Source organism: Salarias fasciatus, chromosome 4, assembly GCF_902148845.1.
Source record: "Salarias fasciatus chromosome 4, fSalaFa1.1, whole genome shotgun sequence".
Lineage (NCBI taxonomy): Eukaryota > Metazoa > Chordata > Actinopteri > Blenniiformes > Blenniidae > Salarias > Salarias fasciatus.
The window spans coordinates 13,780,815-13,808,230 of NC_043748.1; the positions used below are offsets into that span (position 1 = coordinate 13,780,815).

At 49.5% G+C, this 27,416-nt stretch overlaps 1 protein-coding gene across 3 annotated transcripts in view; it reads right to left on the reverse strand.

Moving 5' to 3' along the window:
• Window positions 1–729: 729 nt before the first annotated feature.
• Window positions 730–27,416, reverse strand: part of tnrc18 (trinucleotide repeat containing 18) — a 46,433-nt gene continuing 19,746 nt past the window's right edge. Inside the window, exons 3-29 of one of the 3 annotated variants that reach the window (XM_030088726.1) lie at window positions 27,178–27,282; window positions 25,007–26,779; window positions 20,971–21,058; window positions 19,915–20,144; window positions 19,030–19,176; window positions 17,908–18,092; window positions 17,245–17,659; window positions 16,158–17,135; window positions 15,921–16,066; window positions 15,690–15,823; window positions 15,437–15,550; window positions 15,176–15,359; window positions 14,777–15,098; window positions 12,890–13,102; window positions 10,192–10,380; window positions 9,244–9,722; window positions 8,806–8,943; window positions 7,600–7,741; window positions 7,392–7,509; window positions 6,804–6,879; window positions 6,588–6,696; window positions 6,356–6,472; window positions 5,530–5,682; window positions 3,108–4,897; window positions 2,773–3,009; window positions 2,566–2,640; window positions 730–2,034 (exon numbers count right to left, since the gene is read on the reverse strand). In XM_030088726.1, the coding sequence (XP_029944586.1) occupies window positions 1,828–2,034; window positions 2,566–2,640; window positions 2,773–3,009; window positions 3,108–4,897; window positions 5,530–5,682; window positions 6,356–6,472; window positions 6,588–6,696; window positions 6,804–6,879; window positions 7,392–7,509; window positions 7,600–7,741; window positions 8,806–8,943; window positions 9,244–9,722; window positions 10,192–10,380; window positions 12,890–13,102; window positions 14,777–15,098; window positions 15,176–15,359; window positions 15,437–15,550; window positions 15,690–15,823; window positions 15,921–16,066; window positions 16,158–17,135; window positions 17,245–17,659; window positions 17,908–18,092; window positions 19,030–19,176; window positions 19,915–20,144; window positions 20,971–21,058; window positions 25,007–26,779; window positions 27,178–27,282 (8,864 nt within the window). In that variant the 3' untranslated portion in view covers window positions 730–1,827. The remainder of the gene's footprint in view (window positions 2,035–2,565; window positions 2,641–2,772; window positions 3,010–3,107; window positions 4,898–5,529; window positions 5,683–6,355; window positions 6,473–6,587; window positions 6,697–6,803; window positions 6,880–7,391; window positions 7,510–7,599; window positions 7,742–8,805; window positions 8,944–9,243; window positions 9,723–10,191; window positions 10,381–12,889; window positions 13,103–14,776; window positions 15,099–15,175; window positions 15,360–15,436; window positions 15,551–15,689; window positions 15,824–15,920; window positions 16,067–16,157; window positions 17,136–17,244; window positions 17,660–17,907; window positions 18,093–19,029; window positions 19,177–19,914; window positions 20,145–20,970; window positions 21,059–25,006; window positions 26,780–27,177; window positions 27,283–27,416) is intronic. The other 2 variants (XM_030088727.1, XM_030088729.1) reach the window with 2 other exon arrangements.

Genomic DNA, 27,416 nt, shown 5'->3' on the forward strand with positions numbered 1-27,416 from the left:
AGAATCGAAGAGAAGACATAAATGAATGTTTGTGTGTGTCTCAGGGTGAAACAGGGGGGTCGGGAGATGTTGGGGGGTTCATAAATTCTCTAGGAAGACATGCAGGACTCCCGCAGGCAGACTCCTCTGCAGCGGGGTTCATTTCAAAGTGCTTTGCTCGGAGGGCAAGATGTGAATACAGGTGAATAAAGACGAACGGCACAGGCCAAAGAAACAGACACGAAACCAAAAATTAACACAGATCTGACGCAGGACATTTAGAGGTTGCAAACACTGCAGACAAAAACGAGCGGCTGAAGCCGAACTGTGGAGGAAGAGCGGTAAAATCGAATTATGCTGATCTAATCCGTGCTGGCAGCTTCATGGTGAATATCAGTGCCACGACCTTGATGCATCTTAGAATGACTGCAGTGTTTACAACCCTGAATAAAAAAAAAAAAGAAAAGAAAAAAATCCACCCACTGGGCCTCCTACACTGTTAATACACCAGCTTGTATTCTTCTGTGTTCACAGATGTACTTTGGGGTTAAAGGTGCAGTGTGTAAGAATTAATGATACCTTCTGGCAAGGTTGCAAGTGAAAATGACTCCTGAAGGCACAGGTGAGAAACTACGCAGCGTGCTCCCTGCAGCCAGTGTTAGGCTCAATTCATCTACAGAAAACTCCTCTAATCAGAGTCTCATCTGCTCTGTGAGTTTTCGTTTGTGTATTATCGTGCTTTCAGCCACGCTTACAGACTGCACCTTTAAAGATTCTTCTTGGCTTCCCATTTGTTTTCCATGCAAATCACGTATCATAAATTATTCAAGCTAACAGTCACCGAATTTGAATCTCTGCCTCCTTTTAGTTTTTTTTTTTTTTTTCCTCATGAAATCAGCTCTTCCAACTCTGCAAAATGGGCACACAAGAAAACACCTCAATGGCAGATACTTGTGTTCCCGTTGTTTTCTGGGTGGATTTTTTTCCTTCAGGAAAAGCAACTCAAAGATGAAAACGATAAGTGTTCATAACAGCACAAGATTCCTTCCTCTCTCTTTAGCCTGAGTCTCTGAGGGAGTCCGAAGTTTTCGTTGCAACAGGACAGATTTCCTGCCCTGGTTAGGATTGTCAAGGGGAATCGAAGGGGTTAAATTAAAGGAGGCGGCACCTCCAAGTGTTTTCATCTTAAGTGCTCTGTGTTGGGACAGCAAACAGGAGTGTTCCTCTCTCACTTTCTGTGCGTCTCTCTCTTTGTCTGTCGCTCCTGCTGTTCTGTAGATACACCGATAGGACTGTAACATGACTGTAACATCACCACAGCAACATCATAGAATCACAACGTCACACCGGCGGCGTGCACGTGTCCGTCTCGCCGCGGACCCCCCTCCCCCCCGTCTCTCGTGCATCGTCTTTCACAGTTCGTTAAAGCTTCTCGACAGTTTTTACCTCTTTAGAAAAAAGTACTCTGACATAAATCTATTACATGAAAATAAAACACTTATATTTTTCCTCTATATAACTGTGTGTTTTACCTGTTACATGAGGTGAGAATTTACATTGTGTTTGTGCATGTGTGAACGTACATATGCACCAGTTTGTGCGGGGTATTTACATGTAAAAGGAGACCGAAGTGCTCGTGCGTGTTCTTGAAAGCGTTCCCACGAACACGGCAAGTGAGAACCGAATGTGTTAGTAAAAGTTTGTGTGTGCAAAATGTTTTCAGGAGACTTGTTCCTTTTTAATACTGTCCGTTAGTGTCTCCCGTCTCGGTAGTAGTAACTGTTCGTGACGGTATCAGAGTCGACGATTGTTGTGATTGAGGTCCGAGCCGGCGGCGGAGAGCCGTCACTAGCAGATGACCGGGACTCCGTCCGTGTTGAAGATCATGCCGGTGGTGGGCTCGTAGGTGCCGGCCAGGTAGTAGAGGTCCTCGCTGTCAGCGTAGCGGCGAGTATGGGTCATCTGCTCGTACTCCTCCACGCTGACCACCAGGCACTTGTGACTGACCGTCTGCACGTCGTTCTCGTCGCTGTGAGACGACTGGTACAAGGCGCGCTGCGACACAGACACGGGTTTAGGAGACGGCCGTGCAACGAAACAGCGCAAGAGCTGAGCTTCCCTACTTTTATATTCAAAGACCAAATCCTAACCTATGACAAGAGAGAATTACAGCTAAGTGCAACTAATGTTGTCTTACATGTCTAGGAAACAGATAAACATTATTACAATCATTCAGTTCCGCATCATTTTGTGAAGGTTGGTGATGACTGTTAATTTAAAATGTGGACAATTTTATCAAAATGTGTAGGGTTATCTGCTGTGTTTATGTTTTGTTTTTGAAAAAGATCCAATTAATCTATGAAATTTGCACATCAGAAATGGGGGATTTGCTCCTTTTGGAAAGAAAGATCTCAGTTTTCTGGAGGAACTCATTAATGCATCAGGATATGTTTCAGTCCTACTGCTTGATAGTTAATATTTTTAATGAACACTTTTTAATATTTACAGTCTTCAGCGAAGTCTTTGCTGCCTTTTCATCCCCAGTGTTTTGACTGTAGTACGAACACTGAAATCTTTTTTCCTCACCTCCATAAAGTCTTTCCTCTGGATGGATGAGTGCAGGGCTGCTGGGAGCGACTGACCACACATCTGATCCCAGTTCTGAGGAATAAACAACTCGCATGTTGAGGGTTTGAAGATTTTTTTTTTTCCCTCAAATAAGTGTTTGCTCTTCATAAATCAGAATAAAGAAGAAGGAATACTGGAGGAGTGGTTTAAGAGTGAAGCTCCTACCTTTTTGTCGGTGAGTTTCTTGCCTGGGTTGGTCTCCTCGGGGTGATAAAACCAGTTGACCCTGACCACCATGTTGCTGCCCCAGGACTCCCACATGCTCTGGATGCGTCCGATGAAGGGCAGGTTCGGCCGGCCGGCGGACAGGAACACGGCGCAGTCCCCGATGCGGATCATCTCCCGGCCGCGTACGATAGCTTTATAGAAGAGCTTCTTGGCCTTGCCCTTCATGCCGCGTCTCTGCGCGGGTCAAAAAAATGTAGAATAAGATCAAAGAACGCCACAGTTGGATGAATACTGGACTTTGATGTTCTTCCTCGGCGGACAGGTTTCCTCACCTGAGTGGGTTTCCCAAACCACTTCCACAGCTGTCTGGCGGGAAGGAAAGCGGAGATCTTGGGCCGGTTCTCCACGCTGGGGAGCCTCTGGCGTTTCGCCAGCTCCTTGGTTGTGGGGAGATGGACGCCCTCTCTCCGCTTGGGCCTCCCCGCCTTGCCCTCCCCGCCGCTGGGCTTCGGTTTCGGGGGACGACCCCTCTGCCCTGAACCCTTCCCGGTGGCTGGTTTGGCAGGTTTGGCAGGGGTGGGAGTAGCCGGAGTTGGAGACGGCGGAGGGGATGGAGACTCTGACGGAGGAGACAGCTCCTCCTCCTCCTCCTCTTCTTCCTCCTCCTCCTCCTCCTCTTCCTCCTCCTTCACCTCTACCTCCTCCTTCACTGCTTCTTCTTCCTCCTTTGCCTCCTCTTTAGGTTTGTCTTGAGCTGGAGGTTTCTGGAGGGGAGCCGGCGGGGGGGTGGGGGTCCTCTCCTCATCTGAGCTGCAAGAGGAGTCATCAGTTGATGAAGAGGATGACGACGACGAGGAAGACGAGGACGAAGAGGAGGAGCCAGAGCAGGATGACGAGGAGGACGAGCAGCTGGAGGTGCATTTCTTCTTCTTCATTTTCCCTTTATCCCCTTCTTCATCCGACTCTGAGCTGCTGCTGCTTTGGGAATCCTCCTTCACCTTCCTCTCCTCCCTCTTCTCCACCTCCTTTCTCTCCTTATTTTTGCATTTCTCCTCTCTAGCGTCCGCCTCCGGTCCTCGTCCGGCATTCCCACGGCTCTCCGCCTTCTCCTTCGTCAGCACTGGCGCCTTGTAGTCCTTCTCTGGCGGAGCCGCCTCGGTGTCCGATGCTCTCACTTTAGCTTTTATCAGCTTCTGGCTGGCCGCCGCTGTCGTGAGGGGGGCGTGGTCTCGCCTGACACCCCGACCCTCCAGCAGCATCAGAGCCTTGGTCTTCTTCGTCTTCGGGGACGTGACGCCTTCATGGTCCAGCTTCACCAGGGGCTCTGCAGGCAGGGACTTGCGCCTCGCCGCCGAGGCCACGTCGTTCTGCCCCGAGCCGGACTTCGGCCTGGAGATCTGGCCGGGCGTCGGCCTGGAGGGCAGCTGGCTGGACGGCATTTTCAGTTTGGGTCGGGGGGCGGAGGACAGCGGAGATGACGACGGCGGCCTGGGAGCCAGAGAAGAGCTGGACTTGTTGGACGGCAGCCTGGAGATCGGGCTGGGCAGGAGTCCGGAGCTGAGGCCGGGCCTGGACCCGCTGTGGTGGTCCGACGACGGTTTCGTTTTAGGCGAGGGGGCGGAATTCGACCTGGCTGTGGACGAAACGCCGGACTTTGCTCCGGCAGGCGCAGCGGTCGCCCCGGGCCTGGACATGGGCCTGCCGGCGGTGGGACTGCCGGTGCTGCTGTTCTCTCTGTCCCTGCGCTGGCTGGTGTAGGAGCCCAGGTTGGGCTCGCTGTACAGATCCACAGTCAGGACTTTACCATAGGTGGAGGGGTAGAGCGACGGGGGCAGCGGACGGGCCGCTTTGGAAGCGGGAGGCTGCGATGAGCCACTCTTCCTGGGCGCTGGGCTGGGAAGCGTCGGGCTGCTGGTCGGGGACGTGGCGGAGTTCTTGCGAGCCGGTTTCGGCTGCGCTCCCATCGCTGGTCGGGACGCCGGCCGGGGCTTCTCCTGAGCCGCTTTCTGGACAGACGTCCTGTCCTGAGGAGGTTTGGAGGGAGCCTGAGGTCTCTCAGCGGACTGAGCAGAGGACGGCGGAGGATCGGCCTTCTCTCGGCCATCTGGGTTCAAAGACGCCTCTGAAGAAAAAAGAAGACAAAAATGAGCGAAAAAAAGAAATGAAATCAAAGTAACTCAGTTTATGCTGACATTTTCACTGTGAGTTTCTTTATTTTTGTGGTCTGCAGCCTCACATGCTGACTGGGTTAGACAAACCAGCAAAGAAACACTTCTACAACGAAAACATTACATTTTAGAACTGCTTATACAGTCGAAACACGGCCCGGAGTCAGCAGATAGGCCGTGCCTCGTATTACGGCTCGTGTTATAGGCGCGGAACAACAAAGCGGCTGTTTGAGCAAATTCATTAAGCTGAGATCAGCCATGACAGGCACATCTGAAGCCGAGGATATTTTGGTTGGCGCTTTTGTTTTAGAAAAGATGACTCATCAAAAGATGAGCAGGACGGAAATGTTTTTATTTTAGCAATTTAATGGACTCTGAAGAAAATACAGAGAAATGCCTGAGAGTTCATTTTTCTATAATGGCTTCCGAAAACCAAACCATAGGAATGAATTTGTCAGTTTTTAATGGATAAAAGATGCAGAGGCTATGATAATGAGGTAAGGCTTTCACACTGAACTCGGAATGTTTGATTTTTCTTCCCCGTCAGCCTTTACAGTTTCCCAGTGAAGCAGTTTCTCAGGCTCACCCGGTTTTGGTTTGGGTTTGCGACCGGGTTTTCCTTTAGTCTTGGGTGTCGTCTCCTCTGGCTTTGTTCCCGCCTCTTTGCCCTCCTTGCTGCACTTGCGGACCCTCCTCCTGTTGCAGCTCGCCACCAGCAGCGCCGGGGACGGTTCAGCGCCTGGACAGACAAAAGAGTTTACATAAAAGACACAGAATCACACCGTCTAGGTATGCATCTCCTATTTGCTGACAATGCTTTAGCTCCTCATCTGAGCCCGGTTGGTGCACTCTGCTCCGCTCGCTCCCTCATGAAGCATTAACGCGGTGGAACCACCGAGCGCAGCGACATGAAAAATATTTACATCAACCTGTGATGTGTTGAAATCAACAGAAGCACCCACAGAGAAAAAGACGCAGTGTTTTCAGACTCGGCACTCAGAGAGTGTTTCTTTATGAAGCGAAGTGTTTCAAGTCGTCTTGGAGGCGTCGTTTTATCCTCTTGTTTTTCATGTGAACGCTCGTAAAGCTTAAACCGGATTTTAGTCATCTGAGATGCCACATGCACGCGCATACAAGCACAAAGAGCATTGTTGCACCGGGTTATAATATCTATCAAGAAATAAGTATATTAATATGGCTTTGTGCATCTATTTGCGTGCGCGTACACATGTGGGAAATGTGTGAGTATGTTTGCGTCTGTTTTCCCTTTTAGTGTTTTTCAGTCAATCGGAATGCACTTTAAAACACAAACGTCTGAATAGTGCTACACAAAGTTCAATTGATCGCAGAGCGGCGCATTCACCGCTGAAGGCGGATGTGCACAGGTGTGTAGGTGTGTGTCGTGTGCTCACAGTGGATCTTGTAGTCTGGAGGCAGCAGCCTGATGTGGGAGAGGGGGATGCGTCCCGTGTCGCCGTCATCAAACTCCACCGTGATAAGATCGTCGTTCTCGTCGATATCAGAGCTGCCTGTTTGAGGAAGGAAAAAAGAAAATACAGGTCAGCGAGTTTACGATGTAAATGACCATCTGATGAGGTGTTGTATTGTGTGAGTCGGGTAGGTGTTTCTGCTCTGTTGCCGCACCGTTGACGACCGTGCCCGGGTACAGGCAGCGGTACTGCTGGCTCCAGTAGGCGGCGATGCGGGTGCCCTCAGGGAGATAGCGCACGGATGGCGGCTTCACATCAATGATCTGCACATACAAAATGAAGACTTTGCATAAGCGTACACTTCTTCTCGTTACATCTCAAGTTTCAACTGAAACTGAGGGAAAGACATGTAAACGTAGGAGATACTCACAGCCTCCTGAAGCAGCTGTTCCAGGCAGTAGATGTGTGGTCGGTTGCCTCGCTCCCCCTCCACCACCACGCTGTATCTGCAACGAGTAATCACGGAAAAAAAAAAAAAGAGGTCAAAAGTCTGGGGTCGCCGTGCAGGGTTCATCGCTTTTAACGACGCTGTCAGACAGTCTGCAGAGCTGCAGCAGCGCTCTGTGAAGCGTGAATGGTCTCAGCGTCAGACACAGAGCTGAAGCCTCATCTCCTATGTGACTGTCTGGATGTGTGAAAAAATATGTATATTAACAAGTTCTCCCTTCTACAGGTTTTGTGTTAATCTAAGCTGCTGCTGCTGGCTTCAGGCTTAGGTTATGCATACAGATGAGAGCGTGGCATCTATATTTTCATCTATGTGGACAAGAGAACAAACAACACGTTCCTCCATGAGTGTGAAGAAATCAATCATTTCTCATGTTAACTCACTGCAATGTACATTAAGTGATGAAAGTTAGCTATTAAGCCATACTTTCTGAGTGCAGTCCTGTACATGCTAATGATCTGTTGTCCATGATTGCCCGAGTGGTGAGGTATCCTCTGAAGATGTACTCACATGTCAGGAGAGTGCACAGTGTTCACGTGTCCGGCGTACAGAAGCTGGTCGTCCATCGGGATCAAAACCCTCAGACCGTCCACTAGAGAATCTTTATCCAGCACACACTGCACCGGAGCTGAACGCAAAAACACACTCCAACCATCAGTGGCGACGCCGGCTGTTACTGATCCGGTATGCGCGGTGGAGGCCGGTGCCTGACGCTCACCAGGCGGAGAGGATCGCTCCGATACGCTGTTGCTGCGCGGCGGGAGCAGCTCGTCTTCGCTGAAGCTGCTGTCCTGGTTGGGTTCGAAGTCTTCGTCCGCCGCCATGCTCTCCATCAGGCGGCTCACCGCACCCCTGGACGGCTGCAAAGACACAAATATTAGTACAGGAAGAGAAATTTTTCTAATAAGGTTATTGTTTTACTCAAGAGTCAGTGGAATGAAAAGTGAGTTTGTCTTTTTGCAAACGGTGCAGTTTTCGCCAGAACATCGTAAAAGTTTATTAGAGCCGCGACGGTGCCAAATCAATCTCCTAAACTCGAGGATGACATTGAGTTTGACCTCACAGTGTCAACTTTCACTGTCCTGACAGCGATATTAAATCAGGAAGCAAGAATAACGACATCATCCTGTACATGATCTCTATAAACTGCCGGCGCAGACAGAAAATGAATTAATAAGTTACATCATGCTGACATTATTCTCTGTCAGGAGTTTCAAAAGCTTTAAATCTTTCTGGAACAATGGGAACCGGTATTCTTTCTTTGAACGAATTTGTATTGGTCATTGTATTGCTTTCTGTTGCAATTCTAATAAATGGTAAGTAGCGATCACAAAGTAAAGAAGTCCATCATCTACTGAGGACCTAGTTTTTCATACCAAGACCAAAAATGGCATCATGTCTGCTCTTCTTCACGCTGGGACAGCAGCATTGTAAGGTTAATATTTAACAGCCCAACAAACTACCAGGCTGACACACCACAAATTAACTTTTAAAAAGTCCAAGAGTAACATATTACAACACTTATGCTGTCGAGCACGCAATCTTTTCTGCTCTCCCACCACCACAAAAGAGCCCTGTGCACACTCAGGCTGTCTTTTACTGTTTCCAAAACAAACTCCAGTTTGGGCTGATGGCAGATGGTGAGCAATACAACACTTTGGCAGAATTCACACATAACAAGAGGTTTACTTTTTTTTTTTTCCCCCTCAGTAACAAAACAAAACTGTGTTAATTACAACACAAGCTCGCAGTTCATTTCTGTAGACTCACAGTATGTGTGTAAACGTGTTTGTGCAGCATGGCTGGCAGTAAATGTATGGGAACATTTCGGAATAATAGGTGCAACATCGTCCTTTTGTCCTGCTCGGGATAATTAAGTTCACATTCATAATGACTTCGCCGGCCGATTCATCATCTCACTGACCTCCCTCGCCTTGGCCTTGGCTTTGGGTTGGCTCTTGCGCGCCGGACTGAGGCTCAGAGCTGCGGGGACGTCTGCGATTGGACTGCAGAGACCGGACGGGCTCACAGGCAGCGGAGAGTCCTTCGACTTCTTTTTCTGCTGTTGCAAAAGTCACAGCATACAGGGTTACAAGCGTGCATTCCATCTTTTACACACACACACACACACACACACACACACAATGAGGGTGGGAAGCTGCCAGGCTGCCTGCAGTTGTCCTTTCTTGTCAGCAACACGACAGAGACAGCAGGGAAGTGCTGCAGTGACTGAAGTGGTGGGAGACCCTGCTGACACGCCGACTCACACACCAATATGTCACGAGAGACAAAAGGTTGTAAGGTAACGGACGATAGCGTTGGGGGGGGGAAAAAAAGGGGATAAAAATCCATTTTGACATACTTTCACCACGTCTTTGCCCTCTCTGCTGGACGGAGCGGGTTTGGTTCTGGAGGCGGGCTTCGGGGGGAGAGGCGGGGCGGGCGCCGAGGATGAGGAGGATGATGAGGAGCTCTGGCCGGAGGACACGGAGGTGGACACCGGCGTCTGATTGGCCGAGGCGGTGGCGTCGTGGAGGAAGATTCTCTCGCTGCGCCGGCGGTTCCATCCCTCGTCCTCGCTGAAGCCGCCGAACCCGGGGCCGGCGGCCAGGTCGAAGCTGAAGCGGCGTGGCGACCGGGGCGTCGGCCGGGGTTTGGGCAGCGGCTTCCGCTTGACCGGGAGGACTTCATCGCGCTTCGTGGGGCTTGACTGGTCGATGCGGCGGGAGGCGGGGGGCAGAAGCGGGAGCTCCGGGGCGGAGCGTTTCCCGTGCAGCAGGGAGGGGAACTTCCTCAGCCTCAAGTCCGAGCCCGAGTCCGACCACTCACACTCTGGCATACCTGGGAAAGCGTAAAAGAAGAGTACAAAATGCCTTAATGATCCCTTCTCTCTGTCTCACAAACACAATCAAGCTCCTCGCATATAAACAAGGCCAGCAATAAACTAAGGCATCAATTTCTCCTCAATCAATAACCCCATGAACAGGACTATCGATTAAATTAAAACTAATACATAATTCAAGTCCAAATCATTGCATGCACCCTGATGTGACAGTTACAGATGAATTAAATTTTAACCACAAATCAATAAGTAAATCCTAGACAAATACTCAGCTGCCTGGTCAACCACATAAAACACAATTAGTCTGAAACGCCGTCAGGGGAACTCAGGAAACGGGCCAAAGCAGAATCTGCGTCTTCAGTGAGTAGAAAAACCAAATAAGACGGCAGATCTACACATTCTCCCAAATTTGTTGTACAGTTCCTGAGGGAATACAGAATCCACTCAGCTCACGAGTGTTGATTTTACCCAGAGTGCTTTGCCTGCCGGAGTGTTTGCCATCGTGGAGGAGGGTCAGAGGGGTCGAGCTGACGGGGAGCGCACTGGCCGCAAACCTCGCCAACAGGCCCAGCCCACTCTCCTCACAGCCACCTTCTTCCGAATCCGACTCCTCCTCCTCCTCCTCTTCTTCGTCATCCTCCTCTTCCTCTGAGGTTTCTGAATCAGAGAGAACATTTTCAGCTCAGTGACAAATGTGTTTTCAGTACAAGGCTTGGGAGCAAAGGTCAAGCAGAGAGAGTGCACCACAGAGAAGATGAATTAAAAAGAAAAAAAAAGAAGAAGAAGAAGAAAAAAACCAAGCCTGGATCTGAGAAGTCATTTGTCTACATAAGTATCCGCCTGAACCGGAGAGAAAAAAACCATGGAGAGAGAGAGAGAGGCGATGCAGAGACCGCTGCAGCTTTGCCTGAACACTGTAAAGCTTTATTAGCAGAGCACGGATCCTTGAGATTTACCATACACATGCACGTGAGCTTGGCAAAGACACACACACACACACACACACACACACACACACACACACACACACACACACACACACACACACACACACACACACACACACACACACCACACACACACACACACACACACACACACACACACACACACACACTCTTGAGATTAGAGCTGAAACTGTGACTGAAATACCTTTAACGACTGCAACAAAATCTCAGTGTAACAGAAAAGAGGCAAAATTGATGCTCATCCTTTACAAGAGTGCACGCAAAGGTCAGGTTGCTCTTGCGCACTCTGTCACAAACACACACTCTTACGCTCACACACATAAGCGAAGTGCCGGTTAGCTGCGTGTTGCTGACAGTTAGCAGTTAGGCCCATGGCAACAGGTGAACAGGAGGAGCGTCTCCTCAAGGGTTAGAGTGTTAACATTGAGGGTGGATACACAGCACAAGAGCTGCTCGGCTTTTATACACATTTGTGGCTTTGAAAACAAAAAAGAATTCCAATACAGTATTTCGCGTGAACTTAATTTTGAAGCATCTCTATGCTTTAAGAGGATATTGTGAAACTTTAATACAGAAATTGTTTCATTTATGTACTTATCTCGAAAAACAGGTTACTTTTTGCAGCACAAAATAAAATTAAAATACTGTTTCAAACTTGTACCAACCGATAAGTTTAGTTGCTAATTGTAGGGTTGTACTGTGTATCCACTGTGTTAACCGTAGCAGACAGACAACAGGCAGGCACTGAGAGGACAGCCCTGTGAGGCCCCATGTGAGGTATAAATGCTTAGAGGTGATTTGAGTAATCATGGTTACATCCTCTGGTCCCCGCTTCTACACCTAGCGTCCTCCTTTACGCTTTTTCAAGCTGTCAGGAGAGGTGGAGCTGGGTCAAGCGGAGGTAACAATGGCTACCATTAAAAAAAAAAAAAAAAAAAAAAAACCTTCAATTTGTGAGAATAAAAATGAATAAAAAAAAAAAAAGAAAATCAATGTTAATGTCCTGGGTATGTAGTTCAAATTCAACATAATCCGTGTTAGTGGTCAATATATTGAGGAAAAAAAAAATAGGGGCACTTCCTACTTACAGAGCAGGTGACAGGGGTGTGGCCTCAGGCAGGGCAGGGCGGGGCAGCGCGGCGGCCAGACGCAGCCTAGCCGTAGCGTAGCCTGGCCTGAGCACAGTCTAGCTTAAGCAAAGCTTTTGCCACAGCGAGGTAGTGTGGCCTCGAGGCTGCGCTAGTCCTCGCCAAGCTTCTGTAATGTCGCAGTAGCAGCAGCAGCAGCACAAGCACATGGAACAGGCTGAGAGACACTCAAAGCATCATGGGTAGGGAGAGGGGGAGGAGGAGGAGGTCAAAGGTGAGAGGACAGAGCAAGGTGTCTGAGAGAGCAAGGTAAAGGGAGAAGGGTTATTTGAAGGTTTAGTAGACACGCAGGAGGAGCTCTATTGTCCAAATATCCCCAACATCCTTTCGCTCAAGGAGCGCTTAGTTCCCCCAAAACACGGAACACCAGGCCACATCTCCCAGAAACATCCAGTCCAATGCAAAAAGATAGCTCAGAAAATTAGAAAACAGCCAACACATCTCTTTACGATTTTACCTGAGCCGGAAAAAAAAAAAAACTGTCCAATCAGATTAACTGTGCTGTAAAGTTTCCCAAAACTGAACCTCAAGCTGAACATTTTCCAACCTTTGCAGGGAGAACTAAAGGGATATTTGACGAAGAGAGCGCTCTAAAAGGATGTGTGAGGTGCAGTGGCAGCTGGACAGACTGACGGAGACGGACAGACAGATGAAGCAGACACAAGGACCACAGTGCTTTGCATTCTGTAGCAATCAAATCAACACCTTTAATAAAGCTTCAAAACTGCGATACAGTACTTTGTGGGACAGAATTCTCACAGGTCATACAATGTGTCTGTGTACAAATGCTACAAAAACAGTCTGCAATCCAGGCAATGTAAAAAAAGAAAAAAACACCATGAAAATAGTTGAACTCTTCAAAAAAAAAAAAGAAAAAAAAGGCAAATTGGCTGAAAAAGCCAGCAGCAATCGAGGTAGAGATCGTCAAGCTAAATCACAGTCTGAAAAGAGCTGCCTCAGCAAGAAGCACGAATAAAACACAAGCTGTCAAGGCTCAAAGACGCGGCACCGACTGACTCAACAGCAAGCGGGTAAGATTTGCTCAGTAACCTTGGTCGAAGGAGTCGTCAGAGGAGCTGAGGCCCGCCTCCTCCAGCAGCAGCGATAAGTGCTTGTGTTTCTTCTTCTGAGATTTCTGGCTCGACAGCAGAGATGTCGGCGACGTCGCGGACCGCCTCTTCCTGGTCAGGTCGCCGTGGGAGTGGGTCCCTGAGAGAGGGGGCCAGCCCCCTCGTGCAGAACTGTGCTCCTCTGAATCGGAGTCTGGTGTGGAGAAAGTGCGGTTTAATGATTCATGAGGTCACGAGGGCGACAACAAAGACTCAGACACAAAGAGGATTTCTGTTTTGACCCCCCACCCTCAATCCTCGGCTTCACATGCATCTGGAAAGTCAGACTGAATTAATGTTTTCCGAGCTGCTCACCGACTCTGACCCGGCTAATCTGACCACTGCGTCCAGCCAATGGGAGGAATGCAGCGGTTTGACATGAAGAAATATGATCGTATTCATATGAAGATGTAATCAACGTCACTCTCCAAGCAGCTGAATCTCTTCTTTCTCCCCTTATCCAAGTGGCTTCATCAGTTCAAGCTCCTCCTCAGCTTACTAGTTTTTATACGTTTCAGATTTTTTAAATAAATTATATCATTATCTTTAATCATTAGTGTATCAAGTTGAAAGCATAAATCTTCCTTAGTACTTAAGGTCTGCCTTTTTTTTTTTTAAAACGGAATTCCTCTCAAAATAGCAGAGCAGGAAAGTTTGAATGGTGGGTTCTCTTATATGTTCAGTTTGTTTGAAACGCTCTTTAAGTGCAAATAGAAACAACCTAAATTTGTCTGATTACAAGTCCCAGCTGGCACACTTGACAGCTCTGGATCTGCTCACTGAACCATCGCTTAAATTCCAATTCGGATCACTCTTGTTTTGATTTAATTAGCAAATAGACGCCAGGAGCGTTTAAAAAAAAAAAAACACCACTTCAAAACCTATTTTTAAGTGCACCTTGATTTGCTGCACTGGTTTACTTTCAATAAATTGATGCGAGGTCAACTATTTCCCAGATGATTTACAAGGGGATTCAATGCATTGCAGTTCATCTTCCAAACGCTTATCAAATCTGATTTAGTTACTGCAACAAAATGAGGAATCTGTACCAGCAGTAACAAGGAAATACTCTTCGTGAGGAACAGGACTAACACAACGTAGAGGCAATACTTATTAGGTAAGCTATGAGAATTTTACCGTAAATGGAAATGTGATGATTCAAAATGAAATGATGCTTTACTGGAGCAAAACAAAAGTTGTCACCCAGTCCAAATGAGCGGTTTAATGAGTTCTAACTTCTGGTCAACGGAACACATGAAGCACTAAGCTACTGTTCTACAAGTCATGAGAGGATTTACATGCCTAAGCAACTCCTCACGCCTGATTATTATAATATCTTTCTTACTACTTCTGTGAAGCAGAATTTACCTCGGGGATAAATCAAGTTGTTGTGTCTTGAATATTTTTAACCCGAGCGCCGCTTTATAAATGATCGTTTTCTTCCCCTGGTTTGTCGTTAGCAGTTACAACCACGACACGTGGCCCTCCGAGGCCCGGGCGAGTGGATTTGATTAAGGGCGGCGCACGCCACCGGCAGATGATGCGAGCCGCGACACAGGCGGCCATTGTTCTCTACGCAGCTCACCAGCTGGCTCCGGCTGAACGTTATTGTGACTTAACGTGTTACTGTGTCAAGAAGCGGCCCTGTCGTTCATCAAGCAGCGCTTTTATCATGTTTATGGATCCTTTCAGCCGAGGCTTCTCCAGTGTGTGTGAAAAGTATCAGTGAAGTGTGTGACGGATCAAACCGAGTCAGTCTGCAGCCAGTGACGCAACATAACTCTGAACACATCAGACAGAAAGTGGAGATTTGTTTGCAGGTACTCACTGTTGGAGCAGCTGCTGAGCTCTGATCTCACAGGAGAAAACACAGCGGTCTTCTTCTGACCTTTCACCTTCCGGACAGCGTCTGAAGCCAAAGCCTTCGCGGCCATCTTGTGTTTCCCTCCTTTGGCGGCGGCGGCGGAGTGGACGCCTCGCTCTTTCATTCGGCCTTCGCCGGACTTGCTCTTCAACTTCTCCAGCTTTGCGCTGGAGGAGAGTTTCCGAGACGCGGCGAGCGAGCCGAGCTGCGAGAGGGAAAGCGCCCGGTCCAGGTCCGACGCCAGCTGCTCCTGCTCGCACACGTGGCCCCGCTTCCCTTTCAGCACCTGCCAACGCCACCAAGAATCAGGTTATCCGGAGCAGTCCGAGCTTCGGTCCGAGCACGCGGGGCCAAGCGGCCTACCTCCAGAGCGTGACTCGTGGACGGCTCCTGTTCGGTCCAGCTCTTCTTCTTTTTCTTCTTCTTTTTCACTTTCAATCCACCACTTCCCACTTCAGCCTCCTCCTCCTCTCTGGAGATCCGAAATCTTTTTCTCTGTCCTTCTCCTGCTTCAGAGTCCTCAGAGTATTGCACTGTCCTCCCCACCCTGTCACACACATATTTGCATTGTGAAGCTGCAGAATAAAACTCGACGGTCGCGTACAGTCGGAGAGGCTCACTCACTTTCCAGGCCTGCTGTCCAGTTTGGGAGGAGTGGTCAGGTGTTTCCTTTTCCTGGGTCGCCCTCTGCCCCGTCTGGTCAGGCTTCGCCTCTCATCCTCCTGCTGCTGCCGCTCACTGGTGAAACACAAAAGATGTTAGAAATATCCCAGCTCCATCCGAAACCCAAGAATGCACAGCGAGAACATGCAAACTCCGCACAGAAACGTTTCCATCTGCGTAGAACCAAGCATTAGAGGCGTCAAACCTCACTGACCGTTTGTCCCTTCGTCTCTGCAGCTTGCCCATCTCCCTCTGCTTCTCCTTGTAGGTCTTCTGCAGTTCGGCCAGGCGGATGCGATACTCCACTTCCACTGCGTCCAGCATGTCCACAGTCATTTTACTGTACAGCTGCAGAAGACGGGGACAAAAAAAGAGAGAAAAAGTGAGAATTTGGCAGCAGTGTTTCACAGATATACACATTTTAATATCTGAGTCTTGCGCTTACCGGCTCCTCTTTCCTCTGTCTCCAGCTGTATTTCTTGCTGGGGTCCAGCGATCTCGGCAGATCGATGTGAGACTGTTTCTCGATGGCCTCCAACAGGATTTGTCGGCTTGCTTCAAGGAGACAGTCCAGACCATCCAAAGTCAGATCTGCATGAGAAGAATTAAAATGTAATGAATATTCAAGGAAATTTGAAAAAAAAAAAAAAAAAACCCGAGAAAAGCTGATCAGATTACCGACCTTGCTCCTGGCACATCTGCTCTAACTCCTGCTGTGCCATTTGGCTGAGCAGGGCCATCCCTTCCAGAGCCACCATCTCTAAAGGCCCCGTGCTGCTGCAGTCCACACCCACAGGGGAGTTCTCTGTCTGCGGTGTGAGTGTCGGGGCGGGAGGGGTGGCAGGACGGGCCTGGGCCATCTCGCTGGCCGTCAGCAGGGCCAGCATGCCCGCCATGGGATCCTCCACGCCGATCACGAGCGAGAGAGGGGGGCTTGGAGCAGGAGGATAGGCGGTGGGTTCCGGGACGCTTCCTTTCTGGATGGGAGTGTGTGAGCTAACTGGAGTGTCCGGCCGCTCTTGTTCACACACGACAGCGGCCGTTTGCTCGAGCGCAGGGCGGATCTGGGACAGCTCCTGGCTGTGCACATCTGCAGCGAGGCACGGTGGATATCGCGTCCGCTCCGGGTCTTTGCTGACCTCTGGCTTGGGCTCGACTTCGGTGAGCGTAGGAGGAAGGGAATAGACTGCCTGACATGGGTAAGATGACACTTCCATTTTGATTTGACCTCCTTCCTTCTCCTCTTCTTGGTCTTCCAGCCTTTTGTCGAGGTTTGGCCGAGGACTGGGCACAAGCAGAGGTAGCGGTTGTTTCTTGGGTGCCTCGCCGTCTCCATCTCTGTCCTGGTCAGCTTTCAGGCCGCTGCAGCCGAGTCGGAGAGGCCCGGTCGGCTCCGGTGTCATAACGAGCCGAGGCTGCTCAACGCCGGGCTCCTGCTTGAGGAACGATTCAGTCTTTGAAGGCTCTAGTTTCTGTGGCTTGATATCAGCATCCAGAAGCCTTGAGTGAAGGTGAGCTGGGGGCAGAGGGGCTGAGGTGGGGGAGCAGGAGCGAAGGGGCGGGATAGCTTCTCTGTTTTCTGCTGGGGGTAGATGGTAAGGGGGGAACGGCGAGCCAAATGGGGCAGTGATGGACTGGTATGGGTAACCTGGAGGTAGATCTGTTGTGGAAGGAAATGGAAACAAACTTAAATAAGAGTTATAGAAAGTCTCAGACAGTAAAAATTAGTTAAATTAAATCTCAGGCGTCCTTTGTTCCTTCCAACTCACCAGAGTAGATGCCTTGAAAAGGTGCAGAGGGAGGCTTTGGGCCGTCTCTCTGCTCCCTGCGAGCCACGTCCGCCTCCTCCGTCACCTCCTGCTTGGGCCGCCGGGGTGAGGACGGGGGAGGAGAGGCCGAGCGAGGGGAGGCCGGGTGAGGCAGGGGCTTCGGAGGGTGAGACAGCACCCGCTGTCCCCCCTCCTCCGACTTGAGGGCGGTCACGGGGGAGGGGAGGGGGGGCAGCGGGGTGAGGGAGGACGTGGACGGGGTGGGCGAGCGGGAGGGAGGGGGAGGTTTGCGAGGGTGCAGAACCGGCGAGGGAGACGGGGAGGATCTCGAGGAGGGTCGGGGCTTCGGGTCGCTGTTCCGCTTGTCTGCTTTGTCTTCAATCTCGGGCCGGTGCTCGCCGGCCTTTAAGCGCTCCTGAAAAAAAAAACAGCGGCGGAGATGTTTCTGGCAGATGTGTGCACAGAGTGTGTACGACATGACACACTTTGCTTTGGGGTAAAAATATTAGCATTGTTTGGACTTCCTTGACTCTTTTGCAGCTGCAGGATGTGACCGCTGACCGATAGATTCAGCCAAACAGAAGGAAATGTTCAATAAATAAATGCGCACACTTCTTCAGATATGGTGCTTGTGTAACACGTCGGACCGAAAACCCCACTCACCACGAGCTGGGCATTCCTCTGCAGCTCCAGGACCTGCACGGTGTGCTGCTGGATCATGAGCAGCTCCTGCTGCCGGAGCATCTGCTGCTGGGAGAGGAGCTGCAGCTGGGCCGCGTGCTGCAGAGAGCTGCCTGTACCGTACACACCCGACCACATCGGGGCTCCACGCTCCAGTACATCGCCTCCTGCAGCGTGGCAGAAGTGGGGCATGAGAAACAGAGGAAACGGGAATCAATTCAAACTGGACCGCTGCTTGTGGAGCAGACTCCGTCCAGTAAAATATGCAGGAATGAGCGAGTTGTTTCACAGAATTTTGTTCTATTTCACAAAAAGATGAATTGACTCAATCCTGAGTTGCATTAAAAGAATCACAGAGTGACAAATTTAGTCAATAAGACAAGAAAGAGAAAAAGAGGAAGCTAAATATTTTCCAAGAACAATGGACGAGGAGCTTCATGGTTTATAGTTATAAATTGGTGCAGACATGAACACATTCTCAGTGTTTATCATGTTGTTGACAGATGAGCATCTTTTCCTCCGTTTCTCCCAACACTGTTGTACTATAAAAGCTTTTCTGACACTTCAGAGTGCAGCTATTCATCATTTGTTCAGCGAGCCAACACAAACATTTAGTCTTCGACCTTAATATTAACTTTGACTGTCGACAGGAGAGTTTTTTTTAAGCCAGTAACCACATACATTAGAAATGTAATTAAAAAATACTATTAAAAACTTGAAATGTAGCAAATTTCCAATAATAAGTAAGTACACATTCATCAAAATGGTATTGTTAAGAGCGTGCCTGATTTGGAAGTACTGCTTTATGATATAGAGAAAAAGCATATTTCAGATGAGAACCACATTCGCCTCTTTGTGCAGCAAACCGGCAAAAACAAAAGAGAAAAACAGTCACACGCCGTCTACAAAAGCATATGCTGGCTGTCAGTCCTCTCATTTGTTTGGAGTAACTACTAGGTTCAACATCTGTCTCAAAGTAAGGCTGTAATTGCTCATTTCCGCTGAAATGCAACAAATGAGGATGACACTGAACAAAGAAAAAAAAATAATACAAGGATACTGTAGATTTTCTATGTAAACACACCCAGACAGCAGCTTTCATACCGTAATGTGGCAGGTGTTCAGCAGGAATGACGATTAGCTGCCCAGACTGTGGATCCCTGGCGAACTGGTAGGGTGGGGGCATGGAGCCTGGCAGGGAGGGTGGGTAGCCTGGGGGGAGGGTCTGGTGGAGTGATGAGGGACCCAGGCCTGAGTGATGAGCGCCAGGAGATAAAAGGGAGAACGACACGGAAACAGAGGTGAGGAAAACACTCAAAGAGAACAGGGACATTTTTTTGGGGGGGAAGTTTTATCAACTATACTGAGGCCAGTCTAAACTTTCATCTGGTTTTCGTGGACGGACATGACTTCAGATGCTTTTGGGAGGATTTTGTTTTCTTGCCCTGAGTGTCTAGACGCAGACGGCCCCCGGGGAAGCTCTGCATGCATGTGCCTCTGTGTCCCATGTTTGCAGATGTTGTGTGTGAGCTTGTGTAAGTATGCGAGTGTGTGTCTTGGCGCTGGTATTTCTGGACAGGCGCGCGTTGGAGAAGCAGGCCTGGAATGTCCTGCAAAGATCAGGAATGTCTGCGGCACTTGACCCCCGCTGGAGGGGGCGGCGGCGCAGGACGGGCCACTGGTCAGACTGGTCAACGCCTCCCTCTTCGCGCCGCACCAATCAGGAAAGCTTGCGCATGGGCATGCAGAATTTTGCATGCTGTGTTTCAAATGTTGATCTCATTTAGACTCAATCAATTAGCACCAGGTCAAAAAGCTGAAGTGAGTGAGACGAACAGGAAGGGTAAAACCTCATGTCCCCATAACAGATCTCAGCTTCTGTGCTGCTGATTTGTCGTGTGTTGCGACACCTCCACATCTGACTTCGCCGTGACGCACACAAGTCACAAGTGATGTGACGATCCGGCTCGTTTACTCCTGAGTACGTACTGTACGGTGAGCTGGGGAGCCAGACCGGCGGCGCTCCAGGCCGGGGCATCCACGGATGAGACGCCAGGCTTGAAGGGTCGGGAGGCCACCGGCCCGCCCCGGCCAGGGCCGCCCCGCCCGTGACCATGAGGTTGGGAGTCATCAGACTGGGTGTCATCATACTGGGTGTGAGGCCGCCGGGCAGGGGGGTGGGGTGCATCTGAGTGAACTCTGCAAGCTCCTTGGATTCTCTGGAAGAGAAATAAACCAAACACCGTTTTTAATTTATTTTCTTTAGCCACAACCCAGTTTCAGCCCCATGATCAGGCCTTGTGTTGTTAATTTAGGGTTTTCTCCTGGGTGCTGCCAGTCCAGCATGGCTCGAGGTTTAACTTACCGCCTACTGAGCCGACCCAAAAAGGATCATGTATTTTTATTCACGCTTAGAAATAGTCATTTGTATGCAGTTGGTAGAACATTAAATATTAGGACAAAATGCAGGTTAAATCATGGTTTTGCTTCCATGACAGACTCGAACGAACACAGGAAACTCAAACTCCTCCATCGTATCTACATTACTTTGATGTCATGCAGTGTTTCGGTGCCCCACCCTGCAGGTATCAGACCACAGGTTATTAAACACTGTTTTAGTGCAACGTTTTATCAGAGCGTGGGAGGATGACTCAACCACGGTTTCTGGAGCTGGTGTGTCAGGCCTGAAACTCTGCGGTGCCCCCCCCAGGCGAGGTCCGCCCCACACTCTGAGAAGCACTCCTTCAATCCATTAAAGAAGATGTTCAGATAGTGTGGGTCACCGACGGGCCACAATTACATATTGTATAAATAAAAAAAGGGGATAAAATGATTTGAAGGATTTTGATAGAGCTTAGAGACTTACAATCTAAACCAGCAATGACAGAGTGTGCTTAAATGAGGAAATTTCGTGGAAAAACACAACATGGAAACCAATATGGGATTTCTTTTTGAAGCACACAGAACTCTAAAAGTGACAAAGTCCTTTTCTGCTCTAATCATTTGGCACAAAGCGAGATGGGGGCGGGTACTACAGTCACTCACCTGAGTACTTTCTCCTGCTCACGTTCCAGCCGGCCAGCCAGCAGTCTGTCATCATGGTGGCGAGCGCGGTCCTCCCCTCGCTCCTCATCTATGACAGGTTCGGGCAAAAAAAAAAAAAAAAAAAAAACGGGGAGAAAGTGGGTAAAGATTAGATAAGACGGTTTAGCCTCCGCATCACTGAGGGTTCCACGCGGCGTTTCAAGCCTAATCCCTTGTGTGAGGAAAAACAAGAATATGAGCTATGAAAGAATTAGACTGCGGAGCGATAAGAGGAAACAATGTGTGTAGTAGGAGGAAAACGCCAGAGGAGAGATGGGAAGAACACAAGGTGACACCAGCTATATAATGATGACATGACACAGTGTGTCGAAACGAGAGGAGAAGCTAAAAATACAGCACTGCGCTTCAGCCTCAGCAGGAAGACTGTGTGAGCACACACACTGTACAAACACACACACACACAGGGAGTGACAGCTCTCAGTCCGACTGTCAGCTCTTATCAATTATTAGTACAGTGCCACAGGAGGAGTGTGAGCATAACATGCTGGTTACTACTGTATGAACACACTCAGGGCTTTCACCCTTCAGAGAGCACTTGCTGAAATAGTAAAGGCTTGTGTTATATGTTCTTTGACAGCTTCCAAAGTTTGTAGAAATGGACAGCTTTACGCCATTTATTATGCATTAGAATCAGTTTTGATGTATAAAACTGGCCAAAAATAAAATATATAAATCACAGCTTGGAGATGTGAACAGAGCTTAAAGGTGGAAATGACCCACATTTTCCCTGGATTTCTGAGAAAATCTCTGTTACGGCAGAAACAGTTATTTCTCTTGCACTTTCTTGCAGGACAGGATGTAGCATTAGTGCTTTCAGTGACCACAGTTCCTGGGCCTTGTCCAACGTCTACAACGTTCATAAACCACCACAAAGCGGTGAAACTGAGCTTTTTCTTCTTATTCTATTCAGTGAACCCAGAACTTGAACTTCAGCAATCAAATCACAGACTCCATTCACATCGTGTCAGACGTTTGTCAAATTAACTTCTCAGTACTGTTACACCATAACAGTACTGAAAGTCATAGTTATCTTTTAAATAAATGTTGCAGTTGTCGTTGCACATTTGTTAATTATTATACAGCCAAGAAATCCAATTTCATCCAGGCTTCCTGGTTCTAAAACAAATGATATCACTTATTAAAAATGTTCTTGTTTTAGTAAAACAGTTCATATGATTAAACATCTTCTAACAAAAAAAAAAAAATCAGTATTTTTCACATTCAAAGCAACTCAGACATGTTTAGCCAAGGGAAACGGGTCAAATGCGAGAGCCATTGAGTGATTATGAGAATCGTAAAGCAGAATAATCATTTACAGTCAGCCATTTTCATTAACTGCTGGTTCTCTCCCCGAGCCGTCCCCCGTCTCAACCTCTAGCTCCACATCTATTCTGGTTGCTAACTTATTATCAGTTTGGAAGTTAATATGAAGAATTTTAATCACTGGCTCACTACAGGGTTAAACTGGAGGACCGGCGGCAAAACAGAAATGGAGAGATGGAGGAGAGAGAGAGAGAGAGAGAGAGAGAGAGAGAGAGAGAGAGAGAGAGAGAGAGAGAGAGAGAGAGAGAGAGAGAGAGAGAGAGAGAGAGAGAAGGGCAGCAGCACTCGGCCGGGCGATCTAGAATAAACATGAGGATCTCCTCCTCGTACTCTCTCCCGTTAACCCTATTCCATCTCATCAGCGCTGACTGAAGGTCCCCGAGCTGCAGAAGGGTTTTATACAAGTGTGCTGAACCTTTCACTTCAGCTCTGTGTGACTACATGCGTGTGTGTGTGTGTGTGTGTGCGGAGCCTGTAAAGGGACAAGAGACTTTAACAATCCCTGACATGCTCCGCAGGAAAGGTTTCCAGACTGTTACCAAGGTTACAGGGAGCCTGTCCCACATGCTATCCTCTCTGCATCAGAAAAACCGGCGATTAGTGTTGCACGCCCCCCTTTTCTTCCCTGCTCCTCATCACCGCTGCTCCCTCCATCCCTCGCTCTCTCCGCGTCCTGACATACCTCTCTCTCCCTGTCTATCAAGCTATCGATCTACATCCTTCTCCCTTATCGTTAGGCCGCCCTTTTCTTCCAACCCCCCCCCCCCCATGCATCCATCCATCTCTTCATTCATGCATCTATTTGTGCCTCCAGAGTAAATCTTCCGCAGTTTATTTAGAGCCTTTCTAGGCGCGGGAGGGTGGGGAGGGGAAAACTGGCACTATTAGACAGATCACTCTGCTTCAGCAAGGAAATGAATAAACGCCCCCCCATCAAGGGACACACGTGCATGCACACGCAAACACACAAACATCCACGGCAGCTCATAAATACACACAATCCCTCATATACATAGACGCACAGTCACTGTGAGGACTGATCCATTGCTTAGCAACGCACCCATGGTCTTATTGTAATTCAAGGCTTGTTTGTAGCTTTTAGCTGCACTCTGTAATGACATGTTTAATGCAGAGAGGGAGGAGGCGGTGGCGGTGGAGGGGGGGGGGGGGGGGGACGCTGAAGAAAAGAGTGGAGAAAGAGCAGGGGGCCTGAGGTGGGACAAGGAGGGAGAGCCCCCACAAAGGCCCACTCAGAAAGGAATGAAGGGGTTGGGAAGAAGAGAGACATTCAAGTAAATGAAAAGAGCAAGAGACACAGAGAAAGAGGGAGAGGGAGAGATAGAGAGAGGCTCCACTGTGGGAGAACAGGACGAGCTCAATGACACACGGAGCTGAGAGAGAAACAGAAACAAGGGGAAAGACAGAGGGAGACGGAGCTGGAGCGCTGGAGCTCAGTGACCTTGACGTCCAAGAATAGAGCGCACTCTGGCAGGAATTGCTATGTGGCGCCGAGAGAGTCGCCAAAAAAATAGAAAGCCTTTCAACAAAATACACCCTGCCACATAATTAGCAATTTGCAGAGGGGGTAAAAAAGAAAAAAGAAAAAAAAAAAAAGTTTCAACTATTCAAGCCACGTTACGTGCATGAACGCCTCAAAGTCGAACAAGGAAATATGACTTTGATGCGAAAGAAAATGAATCGTCCATTATTCATGAAAACCAAAATGAGGAATCACTTGCTCTTGGTTCATTTAACTGAGGGGATCTTCAGTCCCCACAGAACAATCCTCAGAGAAGTCACAGTCGAGAGTTGAAAGCAGAAATAACATTTGCACAAAGTTTCACAAATGGTGAGCACACTTCATTTCACTTGCCAGAAGCTATCAAACACAGAAAAGACTCATGTGATCGGTTCAGTGGCTGTTGGCACCAGACTCCTTCAAGTATTTTTAAACTATACTTGATCACAAAGTAAATTTTGTTTTAGGATTAACACATGAAACGTGTCACTCTTGTAAATGATGCATTACAGAATGCAAACTAAAGTTTCACTGAACTTTTCTTCACTCTTTTTTTTTTAATGAACCAAAACACAGCCTAAGAGTTAATTATAGGTCTGAATATGAAGCAAAACCTTTAATTACAATGAATTATTGTGCATCTGAGGATTCACCTGAGAACATGTAAGTATTTAGTCAGAAGATAACCAGCTTCAGATCCCACATCCTATCCCATCCTGAAAGAGCGATTGAGGCAGAATACAGGAAACACTCAGAGATGCTGAAGGTAGAAAATGCAAATACTGAAAAGCCCGGACCTGCAATAAAAACCCCGGGGTTTTTACTATCAGGAGAGTGTTCACTGTACATCATGGCACTCTTCTTCAAATTCCCTCCAAAAAGTTTCCCTGGGTTTTTCCGAATATGATCTGCTGCTTGAAAATGTTTCATAGTCTGAACTAACGGTCCACAACAAAAAACAAAACAGAATGTTTTCAACAATTAGGGAACTTCAATGTCAAAACACGAGTCGTCAAAGAGCTTGTTATTTCAGAGCGAGTGAAAGCTTCTTGTCCGGTTTAAATTTTAACTTTCATCACTCATTTGCCAGAAACCCAGTAATACATCAACTTTAAGTAATGGATGAGTGTTTACCTTTGATAGCTGTTTGCAGCAGGGGTCTCTGAGCATCCGACGATCCACCGGTCTGTTTACTTGTGGTCCCGCTGTCTTTCGGCCGGGCCACGGCCACAGCGATCCCGACGGGAGGGTGACGCACCTCACCCTCTCCCTCCCGGCCGAAGGAGCGCGCGCTGTCCGGCCGCTCCTGTTCCCGTTTCAGCTGAGGAGGAACCCTCAAAGGCCCCGATCCGCCGCACCCGACCGACACCCTCTCCCGCTCTCTCTCCTTCTCCCTCTCCCGCTCCCTGTCTTTCTCCCTCTCCCGCTCGGCGTCCATCCCAATGCAACCCAGTCCGCCAAACGGCCCCCGGTTGTCTGCGATGCTCTTGGAGGATCCGGGACTTTCGGCGGCAAAGTTTCCGCTGTATTTAATGAGGCTCTGCATGGCTGAGACCTCCGTGGAGTCAGACCCTGCTCCTCCGCTACAGCGCTCTCCACCGCTGGACCCTCCCACCAGCGACGCCCCGGGCCGGTAAAGCGCTGCGGGGTCGAGATAACGTCTCTGACCCCCATCCTCACCTGCACGCCCATGCTGGGAGGGGTGTGTCTGGGGGGAGTGTCTGTGGGAGGACTGCGAGCCGCTGTTAGGCCGGTGGGAAGCGTGAGGGGACACTTGTGTGTGCATCGGCTGGCTGTGGGGGGAGGAGAGTGCGTGTCCGTGCTGGGCCGCCAAGGCGGCCATGTGACTCGTGGCGTAATTAGCCAGCGGGCTGATGGTATTCCACTTCGGTTCCGACCCTGCCCGCTCCAGGCCCAGGCGGGCCGAGTGTTTGGGGACGTCCCTGCTTTCTGGGCTGAACCTTGATTGACTGGAGGAGAAAGAGGCGTCCGGGCCTCGCTTCCCAATGGAGCCATTGGAGCAAATGACCGAACCCTCCTCTCTTTGATTGCTTAAATCGCCAGACTGGGAGAGCCGTGGATGCTCCATGAGGTTCCTCTCATGAAACCGGTAGCTCTCCCTCTCCCTGTCTCTGTCTCTCTCAGTGTCTCTGTCTCTTTCCCGTTCTCTGTCTCTGTGTTTGTTGTCGCGGGCCTGCGAGGCGATCTGGATGGGCCCGGCGCGCTCGTCGTAAACCTCCACGGAAGGCACGTACGTGGGCGCGCTGACCCGCTGCTCTCTGGCAGGCTCCCTGGCTGCAGAGAGGTGTGGCGGCGCGGCGGCGGAGGAGGGCTGGAGAGGGGGAGGAGGAAGGCCGTAGGAGATGTGAAGGGTCCCGGCTGACGTGGCGACAGAGTCGTTCCTCCTGTGCCGGTCTGGGTGAGAGTTTGAGTTATTGGAGTTGGAGTTGTGGTTGAGGTGGGGTCGAGAGCCGCCTTCCTCCTCCCGGACCCCCCTGTCTGTTTCTGGTCCGAGAAACCTGCTCCCACCAGGAGGGAAGGCGGGCTGCGGGGACGACAGTCTGAATCTGGGGTCCACCGTGGAGTGTGACTTCTGCTGGTGAGGATGGAAGGACCAAACATCTCGGTCTCTGTCCGCTTCCCGCTCGCGCTCCCTGCTGGCTCGGCGGTCCTCCTCGCTCCTCGCGTCCTGCGTCAGGTCCACCACGCTGTGCGGGCGCTGCTCCTCCCGCGAACGCTCCCGCTCCTTGTCCCTCTCGCGCTCCCTCTCCCCCCGGTAGGGCCTGTCCCTGCCGCCGCCGTCCCGGGGCGTCCTCTGGGGTGGCGTGGCGCTGGACGGCAGGCCGGGCGGGGCAGACGGCGGGTGCAGAGGCGACTGGCTGAGAGAGGACGGCAGGTAATATCCCTCTGAAACGACAAGACGCGCGAGCGTGAAATCACAAACGGTGCATGAACACAGACTGGTAAAACAGATGAGGAGCATAACGGCGCTCTGAAGCCCACCGACCGAGGTGAACATTATAAATATTTATGTTTCTCGCCAACAGAATGTAACAATGACACAAACCAACAGTAAATATGCAGCAGCCTCTCCCTGAAGGAGCAAAACATTATGCAGCAAGAAAAAAAAAAAAAAGAAGAATCAGATCTAAATTTGTTCCTGTGTCAGCTGATTGCTTGGCCCAGTTCCAAAATGGACTGCAGACCTCCTCGTTATGCAGTAAAGATGTAACACAAACCCCACCGCTAGCTAAAGAACACGCATACTGAATTCAGCCCCCCTGCTGCCGGTGACAGCGACGGACCTTTATGGGAGTCGTAGAGCGGGTGCTGGGAGAGCGAGGGCGGCTCCAGGTGCCCCAGGGACAGGAAGGGACTGGAGTACAGGCTGCTGGGGAGAGGCGGGTAACCTGGAGACACACACACAACAGATTATTAAAACAAAATGCATTGAAGAGCACAGCGCTTCAATTACACAGGACAGCACTTGTCAAGCTTCTGTCTTTCTTACTATTTCAAATTAACACGTCAGATCTGCAGAAAG